Raw genomic sequence first — 13,753 nt, 5'->3', positions numbered from 1 at the left:
ATACATATAAATTTCATATAATTTTAATACGCAATTATAGAAATTTAGTAATAAATATATATAAATTAAAATAAAAGTTCCGGTCTAATCTAATTTGAATATTTTTTGTTTAATCTGATTTATTTTTAATTTAAATAAAAAAAAATAGGTACAAAGTAACAAATACCTTAAGTATGTTGAAAAGAAAAATTCCTAAACAAAGGACAATTTACAAAAAGAAGATAATGACAACTATGCATATAAATTGTTGTATACACCTAAATTCTTAAATTTATAATTACACCCATCATTTCATAATCATTTTTCTTGTATACGTTAATCATTGAAAATCTTAAAAAAAAAAAAATTTAAATGGTTGAAAATCTTTAATATCACCTTAGCAATAAATTATAAACATTGAATATTAAATCATATACCTTTTTAGTTTAATCAAACTAGACTCTATATGGACTATGTCTGATCTTATATACTCTCTCCGTGTTTTTTTAAGTGTTACACTTTTCATTTCCGGCCGTATTTTTTTTAGTGTTACACTTTCTTTTTTGGCAAAAAATTATATTAAAATATTATATCTCTCTCCTTTCATTGTCCCCACCCAAACCCACTACTACTTTTTTATTATATATTTCCTCTCACATTCATTACTTTTCGATAAACTATTAACCCCATTATCTTTCTTTTATAATTTTTTGATACTCCAACTACCCCACTTACCTCTTATTTTATTTAAGTCAATTACATTGCCAAAACTATGTGCCGGTCAAACCGTAACACTTAAAAAAACACGGAGGGAGTATAGAGTGGAATTTAAAAGATTTCCTCTCATTTTTAAAACCTAAAGATTCCAGATGAAAAGATCAATAAAAAAACAGATGAAAGTAGGGATGATAATCCAGGCCGAATCCGACCCTACTCCGTCTTGATCCGAGGTAAAAACTCCGCTCCGAGTTTGAGAAAAAAGTAATCCGAGTTCGACTCTGTTAAAATAATTCGACTTTGATCCGAGTCGGAGGAGGGTTGGAGTCGGCTACAAAAAATTCGAGAAAAAAATCCGACCCCGACAAATGTCCGACTTTGACGGATTATTCGACTCAGACTCCGACTCCGATAGATCGTGGATTTTGATGTGGGTGATGGTGGCATTGGGTGTGGGTTGTAAAGGCCTAAATAGCCCAATTTCTCAAAGTATATTAAATACCGAAAAAAACTCGGAGTCGGGTTAGATCGGAGTCGGAACCGGAGGTCGGATATTAAAGTCGGAGCCTCAGAGTCGGATGTCGGAGTTTTATTTAGCCTCCGACTTCCTGTAGGGTCGGAGTCGGATTTAGCATAATCCGCTCCGAGTCTGACTCGTTGCTATTCATAGATGAAAGACAAATTTGTTCCCTTATAAATTAACTTTGTTGGACTTCAATAATTCTTCATAAAACCAAAAAACACTCTATTTATCCTAAAAACTTCAGATTTCTATATTGTATAAACTCTAATTGAGTAAATATGCAGTGCTCGATTGAGGAAACAAATGTTGTTCGTCCTCTTGCAAATTATCATCCAGACCTTTGGGGCGATCGCTTCTTCAACTATACTCCTCCGGATACGGTATATTTACATTTTCTCGGAACGTAACTGTAGGGAATATCATTTGGGTGTCTACAGTAACATAATTATTGCTCGTAACATAATTTTTTTTTTTTGTTTTTTGTAGTCTTTTGTCTTTGTGGATAGATGTTCAGTTCACCTGATTTGATTTAATAAGATTATAAGATTTAACCGAATTTTGACTTTAATTGAATATAGAATTTTAAGATTAAAGATTACTAAAAACTTTCCAATTATAAAATTTCATATAAAATTCGATCTAATCTAGTTTTGTTAGTTCTAACCTGATTGTTTCTTTAAAAATAAGCAAATGTTTCGTATCAACTTAAATAAGTTAAATTGAACATAGCCTTAAAAGGTGAAAGGATACAGTCTAGAAAAATCGTCCATAAGTAGAATATGTTCAACCTTTTCTTCTTTGACTATTGGCTTAGGTTATCCAAGGCCAAATGGAGCAAGCTGCTGTAGTGCTTAAAGAGCTAGTGCGTCAAGAACTTTTGGTCAATGACAAGGACCCAAAAGAAAGGCTAGCATTTCTAGATGACATACATCGACTTGGAGTAGCATATCACTTTGAAGATGAAATTGAAGACATCTTTCAAAAATTCTATAACAAGTTTTATGTTGATAGTTGCTATGAGGACGATCTTCACTATGTTTCATTACGCTTTCGTCTTTTACGACAACATGGATTCTTTGTTTCATGTGGTATGACACCATCTTCATCACAAATTCACAATTACATTGTGCTTGCATAGTTTTTTTTTTTTTTTTTTATTTTTTTTTTATTTTTTACTTTTATGTGTTTAATTTATTAACATTTGAAGATTATTAATTTTTTTTTTATTTACTAAACAAGATGTATTTGAAAACTTCAAATGTGAGGACAAAGGCTTTAAGGATTTTCTAGCAAGTGATGTGCAAGGCTTATTGAACTTGTATGAAGCATCATATCTAGGAGTACATGGAGAGAAAACACTCGACGAAGCTCGTGCATTTGCTACTACTCATCTAACCTCCTTTGCTACACAATTAAGCTCTCCCATGGCCGAACAAGTAGCCCATGCCTTGAAACTACCCCTCCATCGACGTAGTATAAGACTAGAATCACGGCATCAAATCTCATTTTATGAGTCAAAGCTTTGCAACAATGAAACTTTGCTTAAATTTGCGAAGTTAGATTTTAACTTGCTTCAAATATTGCACAACATGGAACTTAGAGATCTTACCAGGTAAACATGATAGGTACCTTAATATATTTGGATACAATTATTCAGAAATCTAGCTACTTTTTTAAATACGGTTTATTCTACTTAACAATACATACAGGTGGTGGAGAAGCCTAGATATGGAAAAAAAATTACCTTTTGTACGACATCGATTGGTAGAGGTTTACTTCTGGATTTTGGGCGTGTACTACGAACCTAAGTACTCGTATGCGAGGATGTTGTTAAACAAATTGTGCAAAATTTTATCTATTGTAGATGACATCTACGACGCTTATGGAACTATTGAAGAGTTAAAACCCTTCACAAAAGCAATTCAAAGGTTCGTTAACATGAATATATACATAAACCTAAATATTTTTTTAACCTAGCTAATTAGAATTTTGACTTCATGAAATATTAGGTGGGACAAAAGTTGCATCGACCAATTTCCGAGCTACTTGAGAGAAATGTATCAAGTTATCTTAGACACTTTTCAAGAAATTGAGCAAAATTTAGCTTTGGAGCAACGATCATTTGGTGTTTATCATCTCCAACAACAAGTACATACTAAAGCTTTATCTACAATACATAGATTTGTTTTGCTTGAGAAATTATTTAACTAAATCTATGTTATAGATGAACGTTACATGTCAAGCTTACTTGCATGAAGCTATGTGGCGTCATGAAAATGTTGTTCCTACATTTGACGAATACATGAAAAATGCCATTGGAAGCTCCGGCTATTTGTACGTAATAACTGCCTCTTTTCTCGGCATGGGGGAGTTAGCAACTAAGGATGCCTTTGAATCGGTCGACCGAACAACAAAGGCTCAAAAAGCTTCATGCATACTCGCCAGGCTCTTGAATGACATTGCCAGCCATGAGGTATGTACGGACCTATAAAAGACTCTAGTCTGGTATGACACATTTTTCTTACTTACTGAAAAACAAAATCATCATTTGACAATGTATGAGAGTGAGGGATAGCTCAAGTGGTTAGAGCTCCCCTCCTGGTTCCAAGAAATCTTGGGATCGATTCTCATCACCCGCCCCTTGTGGCTCTCTAAGCACCAAAAAAAAAAAATCATTTGACAATGTATAAATCATCATCATCATCATTTTATATATATATATATATATATATATATATATATATATATATATATATATATATATATATATATATATATATATATATATATATTTTTCTTTGATGCTCTGAATAACAACATTCACAACCTTACCATGTCCATAACATTATTACAAATTTATTTTTCAACGATCATAGCGGTTACTCAATTTCAATATTATTCATTATTTTTAGAAAAACTTTTGTATACACCCGGTTTACACTAATATTAGTGTACATTGAGTAGTATAAGGGTAACTTTTAGCTAATTTTAAAGTAACTTTTTGTCTTTTTTTGGATAAATTTAAACATAATACAATTTTTATATAAATATAAAGGTAATTTAATTACATTCAATCACTAATAATTGATTTTTAGTCATTTAAAATGTGATTCTTTACTAATAAAGCGTAGATAATTTTTATTTGTATTTGGTTACTTTTATGCATATTGGGGTAACTTTTATTCATTTCAGGAATAACTTTTGATCACTTTAGGCTATCTTTATAATGGATGTACAATAATTATTGTACACCCGATTTTTTAAAGAGTTTGTGTTATTTTTATTGATGTTTTTTTTTTAGTTCGAGAAGAAAAGAAACCATGTTTCGTCTGCAATAGATTGCTACATGGATCAATTTGGAACCTCCATCGAAGAAGCTACGAGGGGGCTTCAAGCACACATTGAGGAAGCATGGAAGGACACTAACGATGAAATACTTGGGCCAAAAATCGTGCCAAAGCCTTTGCTTTTGCGAGTCATCAACTTATCAAGGACATTATATGACATGTATCACAACGCTGAAGATGGCTATACTACTAGCACTTTTACGCAAGAAAAAGTTGCCAAAATTCTTATTCATCCTATTGCATCATCACCTTTGTGTTAAAATTAGTGCTTCAAAGTTAGTCTATTATGTTTTTACTATTGTTACTTAGTAAAATTAGGGAGTTAAGTTGCCTAATAATGGGCTATAATCATGGAGCAGTATCAACAACTACTCCATGCATGATAGGCACGTTCATCCCACGTAAGATTGCATGTTTTTAATTTCTTATTTTTTAGTGAATTCCTTCCTATTGTAAGCCTATATAATAGGCACCTTTGTTAGTTTCCAATTGAATGATAATGCAGTTTTAATTTCCTACGTTTTTATCCTTCTGTTTTGCTTTCGTATTTTTAACACTTTGGTGATGAATAAATGATTTGCATTGAAATGACGGTATAATTTCTCGTTTTTTTTTTTTTTGAAATCTATACTTTATATATTAAAAAGCATTCCTAAAAGACCTTGAGGATACAAGATTTAACTCTTTGCCATCTTAGCTAATAATAATTCATGTCATCTATACAAATAAATATAACTATAAACAACACGCACCAATTAAAAAGAAAACGAGATAAGCAGTTTGAAAAAAATTAAGAGGAATAAAATTAACATTTCTCAAACAATAGAGTATTAAAAATTGCTTTCTATACTCTTTGTTAATTAGTAACATTATGTTTAACATTTTTTCATAACATACATAATGGATGATAATATATTTCATAAATAAACAATTTAATCAAAGTGGTAATCCGGTGCAATGCCCGGGCCGCACACTAGTTACTTATCATTTGGGCTGGGTTGGGTTGGATAGGGTGGGGAAGAAGAGAGTTCAAACATGGAGTAAATACAAATTGAAACATTTGCCAAAAGTTGTTGTTAAGGTACTAAAGTTTTAGAAGTTGCAGGTAGAGTACTCAACAGAAAAATAACCTTCTACAACAGGTTGCCAAAAAAAAAGGTACTAACATTTGCCAAAAGTTGCAGTTAAGGTACTAAAGTTTTAGAAGTTGCAGGTAGAGTACTCAACAGAAAAATAACCTTCTAGAACAGGTTGCCAAAAAAAAAAGGAAACTAAATTTATGACATTAAGTCAGAAGGTACTAATGTTTGCAATTGTTCAATGTTTTGAGCGGTTAAATTATAGTCGTTACAACTCAAAAAATAACTGACTTCCATTTATATTGCTCTCCATAGCCATCTTCTTCTACTGAGATACCTTGCAGAGAAAAAAAATTAAATAAAATTTAGAAGAAGCATTTACAAATATTACAGGCAAATTTACTATTTTTTTTAAAGAATTTGTAACATGTCAAGGCTAAGCAACTCTGGGAGTAGATGTCGATGTGGTTTGTTAGTGTCTAAGAGTAGGGCATGGACAAGAGATAACCCTAGCAGGAGGTTTCTTGCTTGCCCTGACTATGATGCAGAAACTGATAAGAGGGGCTGCAAATTTTTTAAGTGGGTGGACATGGAAGACCCCAATGCATGGCAGACTGAAGTGATATTAGGGCTTATGCAAGAGAAGCAGGAACTAAAGAATGAAGTTATGTCTATGAGGAAGGAATTGAAGCAAGCAAACAAGTATGCTAGGAAGATTGAAAGTGATTATGTTATGCTTAAAGTAAAAAGGGCTGCTAGGATGAATTTGGGCATTAATTGTGACTTGTGGAAGGTTGTTATAGTGCTTCTTGTGCTAGGAATTTGGTATGCAATGAAGAATTGATCTAGTGTAGCCTAAAATAAGTCTTAGTTTGTACCTGGTGTATCTACTTCCAGCTAGCTGTTTCTCTTCTTCCTAGCTAAATCCTATAATAATTAATGCAATTAGTGTATGAATTATAATATTAATGATTGACTAAATTTTATAATTTGAATGTTTTTTATACCTGCATTGCTTGACTTGAAATGGTGTTGTTGTTTTGGCTTTGTTAGGTATTGATCTTGACTGAATGAGTACACAGTCTGCGGCTCTCCTTCAATATCTGTGTAAAATGCCCTGTATGGTTGTTGTTGAGTTGGCCTGGGATTGTTTGGAACCTCCTATTTAGGAAAAAAAAAACCAAGTTAATTGAGAAGTAATGTAAATACATTTCAGGAATTTGAAAAATTAGATTTACTTACTGATGCAACTCTCTGATAACCATTAGGATATGTGTACACCCCATATCCCTTCATGTGCATGGGGACAGGAGTGTTAGGTGCATTTTCAGCATTTTCAGGCTCTTCTGTTGTGGATGTGTGCTGAGGTGCTTCTCTTTCTTTTGGAGCATTCTTGCATCCCCATTTGTTATGTCCCTTTAATCCACATAAGCTGCAAGTCTGAGGGCTTCCTGTGCTCCTCAGCTTTCCGGTAGTTGTTGTCTCCCCTGCTTGATACATCCTCTTTGTCTTTGGTCTCCCCTGAACCTTTTTCAATTTTGGTGGGATCACAATGGCTTCAGTTTGTGGCCATTCTTGAGGACCATTCAAGGGCTCAAGAAGGAAAGCATATGCCTTCATGTACTTCTCTTTGGTGAAAACCTCATTCACATAGTCTTCAGGCTGGTCTGCTTTATTCCAAATAGCTACCACAACATGCTTGCAAGGAATACCACTTAGTTTCCAAGTTCTGACCTGCAAGTTAACCACAAATTTGTCCTGTGTGGCACCCTTCCTCACCCCATGGTAGAATCCTCCATTCCAAAAAGCATTCCAACCCCTTGCCCAAATCTTCACATTTTCCAATCTCTGATGAATCCTCTAGGGCAAAACATTATACTCTTGTTGCCAATTTCATCTCTTTTTTTTTTATGTAGTCTCTCCATCAACCCCTCCCTTATATCCTCAAGCATTGTAATGATTGGCTTATGCCTGGAACTTAAAATGTAGGCATTGAAAACCTCACTCATGTTGTTATCCACACTATCACAACATGACATTGGTGTGTAGAAGGCCCTACACCACTTCCTGTAGTTCCTGTTCATCAAATCTTCAACAGCATCAACAGATATGACCCTCAAGTTTTCAATGTTTTTTAGAAACTCATTTTCAGTGTTACTTTTAGCTATTATCCAAAATTGCTTTCTGAATTCAAGGCCTCCTCCAAAAACCCCTCTGAAATTGCAGTATACATGCCTAGCACACACCCTTGTTTCAGCCTTTGGGAATACACCGAATACTGCTTCTAACAACCCTTTTTGTTGGTCAGACATAAATGTGTAACCAGCCCCTGTTGTTGTCTCTAAATCATCACCAAGAAGAGACAGGAACCATGTCCAAGTGTCAGTACCCTCTACTTTAACAACAGCCCAGGCTAAAGGAAACATCTTGTTGTTTCCATCTCTCCCTACAACAACAAGCAATTGGCCCCCAAAAGGTCCTTTCAGAAAGCAACCATCAAGGGAGATAAAGGGCCTACAACCAGCTTTAAACCCCCTTTTCAGTGCCTCAAAACACAAATAAAGTCTCTCAAACACATTACCACTCATCTGCAACTTGACAGTATTTCCCCTGTTACTCCTCAAAATTTCAGCAGCATACCTAGGAAGCAAAGAGTATTGATCTTGGTATTCTCCAACAATCAGACCCTTCTTCCTTGCCCTATAAGCCATGAAATTGCTTACTCTTATTCCTTTTTCAAGCCAAATAGACTCCCTAATGTCTTGTAACTTGATGTAAGGGTTAACTCTAAACCAATTTGCATAATTACTAGAAATCCATGTAGAGCTCATCAATGTAACTTTTGCTACCCCGCCACAGTTATGCTCTCCTATGAAGCCTTCACAATTCTTTTATGACTCTCCCATGAAGCCCATATTTTCCAAGGGCACCCTTTGTCATGCTGCCTACACTTAGCTCCTACCTTGTTAGGATCATTTCTTTAGAACTTTATGTTCCTGCCACTCCCAACACAGTAATCAGTCAAAGCTTTCCTAAACATCACAACATTCTCAAATGGTTGACCTAAATAAAATTCAATTTTTGTGCTCTCACTAGGCCTATGTACTCTTGCCTTTTTCCCTTGTATAGGTGCAATGAGGTACCCAAGATCATCTTCATCATCATCTTCACTAGGACTATCTTCATCACTAACACCTTCCCAATCATCCTCAAACATATTCACTCCTTTCCCCTTAGATTCAGCAACCCTTTTCAGCATACCTAACTTCTTCTCATAGTCCAATTCAATTTTATTTTCCTGAGTCAGTTTGTCCCTAGAATTAACAAACTCCACATCATCTTCATCAGTCCCCTCATTGTCATAATCATATTCAACATCTCTATTAATCCTAGGTTCATAACAACCAACACCATCACCATTCAACAAAGACATGAAAGACCCTTTACCAGACCATTGACCATACCCTACACCAGTCCCTTGCCCAATATTGCCTACATTAAAGTTTGAAACCATGCCCCATTCATGTTCTGAATACACATGAAGCACTCTGTACTCAAGCAACAAAGACAGAATTGGGTCAAAGGTGCTACTGTCAAAAGCTAGAAACCTCATACCATCTTTCACGGTTTTCCTAGGATCTAAGAAGTGAAGCTTTACAATATCAGTGTAACCTAAAGAGTCTATCAACTGCTTGACATATGAGCTATCGACTGTGTCAAGGATATCATCAAAAACACATTGACCCTACCACCCATGTAGTACATTTCCTCTTCTTCCACCCAAATTCCACCATGGTGTACAACTAAACACGGCTTTAAATCATCCATATTGTCTGCCAATGTGTACAAATTTTAACTTATTATTAAAGGCATGATGAATATAAGCATAAAATTACAATTATATAACAACAAAAGCATAATAAGAACATGCACTGATGAGATATATAACATAAGTGGCTTCTTCATATATATATATGGATGTACAAGCCAAGCCAACTCTTAACATTTAACCAATGTCATTGTAATATCTCGTATTTTTATACGCATTTTAATTAACATAAGTATTTTGAGAAGTATTTAATTAAATTGAATTGTTTTATTTAGAGTATTTAAATTATTTATTTTAAATAAGTTTGGAAATAATTAAAAAAAAGAAAGTTTATTTAATTAATTAATTTAATTAAGTTGGGGTTTAATTCAAGGAAAGTTTTAATTCAGTAAAGTTTTATTAGGGATGGGATTAGGAAAATTAAAAGAGGAAAGTTAGGGAAAAAAGGCTTTGTAGAGAAGGGGTATAAATATCCCACTTATGAGGCAAATCAACTTTACCCAGACTAGGGAAAGCCTAAGGTAAACTTATCTCTCCTTTCTTCTTATTTTATTTCTTTTTCTTTCTCCTTTTTCCCCTTCCCCTTTTCTTTTTTTTTCGGCTGCCCCCTTCACCACCACCGCCGACCACCGGCAGCAGGTGGCCGCCCGCCGCAAGCAACGTTAGTCGCCGGCAGCAGGCAGCCACCGGCGTGGTGGTTGCCGCTGCTTTCTCTTTATTTCTTTTTCGAACATATATATATATATATATATATATATATATTATGTTAATTAATTTTCAGATTATGTTTTAAATTAAAAAGCCCCAATTTTTGAAACCCTAGGTTCTTGATTTGTAAATTATTGAAGGGTTATGATGTATAATGGTTTAGAACTTTGATTAAAGTGTTTTAAGGCTAAATTACAGCAAATTTTAATTAAAATATAATGCTGGAATTTTTATTAGAGCATTTAAAATCAAGTTTCTTTAAGGAATTTTAATTACCCATTAATTGGGATTAAAGTATGATGTTTTAAATATAATTTCAGCTTATTTTAATTAAATTTTGAGGGGTTTTATAATAGTATATATTGCTGGAAATTTGTGTAAAGTGGATTTTAATACTCTTCTATAATTTTAAATTATAGGAGACTTTGAAGTGAGAGATTTTTATTAGTCGTGGCGATTCTAAGATCGTATACAAGGTACGTTCGCGTACTTAGCATAATTATGTTAATATAATAGCATGCTAAATGTGTTTGATTGATTACAAGTAGTATCATGCTAGGTTTGGATTGGAAATTGTGATTGGATTATGAAGCATGATTTATTTGTGATGGATTATTGAATGGAAATTGATAGTTTGGAATATTATTTATGAACCACATATTTATTTATGGCATGTTAGAGAGCATGTTTAATTAACTAAATGTTTAATTTGGTTTGGAATATTGAAAAGGAATTTTATTATGGTTCATATAATTTTTATTGATGCTATAAGCATAAGGAAAGAGCTATATAAGTGTCTATGTACACGAGGAATAAATTGTATGTTGGTGTCTTAGTGCACTTAAGGTGTTTTTAATACCGATGGATAAGATTTGTGGCTCTTTATGCGTTTAAGGTGTCATTGGCACCGAGGTAGAATTAAAAAGGATTCAACATTAAATATTATGTGGTCACTAATTATTAAAGAATTAAATTGGTATATTTGATTGTTTGAATAATTATTGTTGATTGAATGATTGGTTTGAGAGTCATCACCAAGTTTAATAATCTGTAATTAACGTAAAGTGAAAGAGATTACGCACCAAAACTCTTGGAACGTATACACCTTGAGTATGAACATATGGGGGGGGGGGGTTATGTGACTTTATATTTGATCATAACTTCTACCGGAGTAGCGGACGCTGTACATTCCTTTTATTATTATTATGCGCAGGAATCCGCCAAGTACAAGTGGTTATTGATGCTGGCACGGTTAGCTCCCGTGTCAGTAACCACAAATTTATTTGGGGGAGGTTGAGTGGGAAACCCGTTTGATGCGTAGTCAACATTAAATAAATTATGTAGTGTCTAGTGAGAACTTTTATTGAATGTTGTATGCTTGAAAAACAGGTGCAACGAGGTAAGTTGTGTGTTGATAGGAAATCATATGTTAGTGTGTTAATACGCTTATGTACTCAGCTTTGCTTATTGTGTGTTTTGTGTGTTTGTTGGCCTTGTCTTTATCTTGGCCCTATGATGACCCATTTTTAATGGAGAGTAGTGGAAATAACTAGAGATAAGCTTTCCAGGTGTTAGAAGCATATTCATGAATGAGCATGAGTGAAGAGCGACGCGAATCATGCTAGTTTCTATAAGTATATGATTGTGTTATTGCTTTATTTATTTATGACTTTATTTATTATATGTGACTAACAAAAAGGGGTTTTGAATTTCAGTTTTGTTTTAATAAGGGCCTACAATGTTTCCAAGTTGTAGGTTGACTTTATTTTACTTCGTTTGACTTTACTTTCGTTGTTTGATTTTCAATGTTGACTTGGTTTGAAATGTTTTGAAATTAGTCTTCCGCTGTGTGTCTTTGATAGTTGCCTTAACCGTTATCACGGTGGCAGTAATGTCTTAGATATTCCTATTTAAAGGTTTTAAACAGGGTAAAACAGATATTTTAAAATGAAGGAATGAATTTCTATGGTGTTACAGTCATGGTAGTGACAAATCTCAAAAGATGATGCATGATTTGTCACTGATATAAAAAACTTCCCTACCGTGACATTGAATTTCTACCATGAACATCTTAAAACTAACATAAAAAACAGAAAAGGCTTAACACTAGCGGCTCCTAACACCAAAAACCTACAAGCTACACATAGCCCTCCCCCCAAACCTAACACAACTACCTACTGCTCCTCCTTGAACAGTAGAGGAACCCATCAAAGTAGGTTGTCATGTCATTGTTCAGCCAAGCCTGTAAGTCCCGACCGTCGTTGAAGATCAGGTCTTTTAGAACCCATTTGTTCACAGAGGCCCTAGGTCCCGTAAAGGGTTGGAGGTTTGCCATGTGGCGAGTCATCCACCACAGACGCCATTTCTTGCAGACCTGCTTAACAGTATCTCGACTAAGCCAATCCAGCCTGGGGAAGACATGGAGGGCAAGGAGGTCGGGGTTGCTGAAAATTGGGTGAGCTTCAGAAAGAGCGTCCATACCTAGGTCAAGCATGTAGTTAGATAAGGTTTGTTTCACTTACAAAAACTACTCTGTTTCACTGACAACAAAACCCTAGAAAATTTCCAGAAATTCAACCCAAATATACCCATTTTTTAAAATCAGACAAAACCACAAGAATTCGCAACTAAATTACCAGATGATGACAACAAACAACATCCAAAACCATAAAAAGCAAAATTCACCCAAAAAAAACAAAATAAACCCACAATTCTGTACAAAAAACCCCATTAATGCCGAAATAAAGCAGATGAAGACAAAAAAAAAGAAAAAAAAAAAAGAATATACCTTCAAATGATTGCAGCTGCTGTAATTTCGCTTTCTTAGATGATGTTTCTTCACCAAATTCCCACATTAATGGCGTTGAGCTAGAAGGGGAATGAATATTTTTTTAAGTGTAAGGGAGAGCTCTGTTTTTTTTCCTATAAAAAGAAATGACGAGGGAAGCCAATGGGGTGAAGGGAAAATAAATAGGTATTCACCTTTCTAATTCTCGCGCCAACGTCAGAAAGGTAATGATGGTTTTTCGTTTTCCAAAGTACACGTCACGGTTTTTTTTCCCTTTTTTTTTTATAAAACCAAAAAATGAAAGTAATTGGTTTTAACAAGTTGCAACCGGATTCTTTACCCCCTGTAACAGGTTTAGTACCTTTTGTGCAACTTCTCAAACGTTAGTACCTTATGTACAACTTTTGGCAAACGTTAGTACCTCCAATTTGTATTTACTCTTCAAACATGTCCTTAATTAGTATACTTTATAGATCATCAAATTCATCAAGCCGCTGAAGAAGGTGGTATTGGGCATGGTGCTTGTTGTAGTGTTAGAGTTCATTCGCCACTGGTAATGAGAAAGGAGTAAGGAAGAAGGCATGTTGAAGAAGACGGGAGAGAGAAGGTAAGTCAGCATGTAAAAAGAGTAAAACATTAAAATATTTCGCAAGTTGCTCATAAGATCAAAAATATCATTTCAGACGCGGACTTTGTTACTCGATTTGAGTAACTGTGGCTTGCCCATAAATCAAAAGATAAAATATTGATGTTAGAGTTAAGATGATTATTAGAAGGTTTTGA

General features: G+C 34.3%; 2 protein-coding genes across 2 annotated transcripts; one reads left to right on the top strand and one right to left on the bottom strand.

Annotated features, from left to right (window-relative positions):
• Positions 1-1,497: 1,497 nt before the first annotated feature.
• On the top strand, positions 1,498-4,826 carry LOC145633099 ((-)-germacrene D synthase-like). The gene is made up of 7 exons (XM_081685391.1): positions 1,498-1,599; positions 2,034-2,307; positions 2,459-2,831; positions 2,929-3,147; positions 3,229-3,367; positions 3,444-3,692; positions 4,521-4,826. Exons 1-7 carry the CDS (start codon positions 1,498-1,500, stop codon positions 4,824-4,826), a joined length of 1,662 nt encoding a protein of 553 aa, XP_081541517.1.
• Positions 4,827-6,561: 1,735 nt separating this feature from the next.
• On the bottom strand, positions 6,562-8,476 carry LOC145633098 (uncharacterized). Its single transcript, XM_081685390.1, has 4 exons — positions 7,646-8,476; positions 6,888-7,505; positions 6,653-6,806; positions 6,562-6,572 (listed from the first exon to the last, which is right to left on the bottom strand). The coding sequence occupies exons 1-4, from the start codon at positions 8,474-8,476 to the stop codon at positions 6,562-6,564; spliced, it is 1,614 nt and encodes a 537-aa protein (XP_081541516.1).
• Between the last annotated feature and the right edge of the window lie 5,277 nt (positions 8,477-13,753).

This window comes from Chenopodium album, chromosome 5, assembly GCF_948465745.1.
Source record: "Chenopodium album chromosome 5, dcCheAlbu1.1, whole genome shotgun sequence".
Classification (NCBI taxonomy): domain Eukaryota; kingdom Viridiplantae; phylum Streptophyta; class Magnoliopsida; order Caryophyllales; family Amaranthaceae; genus Chenopodium; species Chenopodium album.
The sequence above is the reverse complement of the archived record's forward strand: the minus strand, read 5'-3'. Positions and strand labels throughout refer to the sequence as shown.

What these genes read in the sequence shown, in the direction of transcription:
- LOC145633098 (XM_081685390.1), bottom strand. Translation starts at nt 8,476, where the DNA reads ATGAGCTCTACATGGATTTCTAGTAATTATGCAAATTGGTTTAGAGTT. An exon ending in TGGATAACAACATGAGTGAG is followed by an intron (nt 7,506 to 7,645) that starts GTTTTCAATGCC and finishes GTTTTGCCCTAG; the next exon opens with AGGATTCATCAGAGATTGGA. An exon ending in GTTATCAGAGAGTTGCATCA is followed by an intron (nt 6,807 to 6,887) that starts GTAAGTAAATCT and finishes TTTCCTAAATAG; the next exon opens with GAGGTTCCAAACAATCCCAG.
- LOC145633099 (XM_081685391.1), top strand. Translation starts at nt 1,498, where the DNA reads ATGCAGTGCTCGATTGAGGAAACAAATGTTGTTCGTCCTCTTGCAAAT. An exon ending in TTTATCATCTCCAACAACAA is followed by an intron (nt 3,368 to 3,443) that starts GTACATACTAAA and finishes TCTATGTTATAG; the next exon opens with ATGAACGTTACATGTCAAGC. An exon ending in ATGACATTGCCAGCCATGAG is followed by an intron (nt 3,693 to 4,520) that starts GTATGTACGGAC and finishes TTTTTTTTTTAG; the next exon opens with TTCGAGAAGAAAAGAAACCA.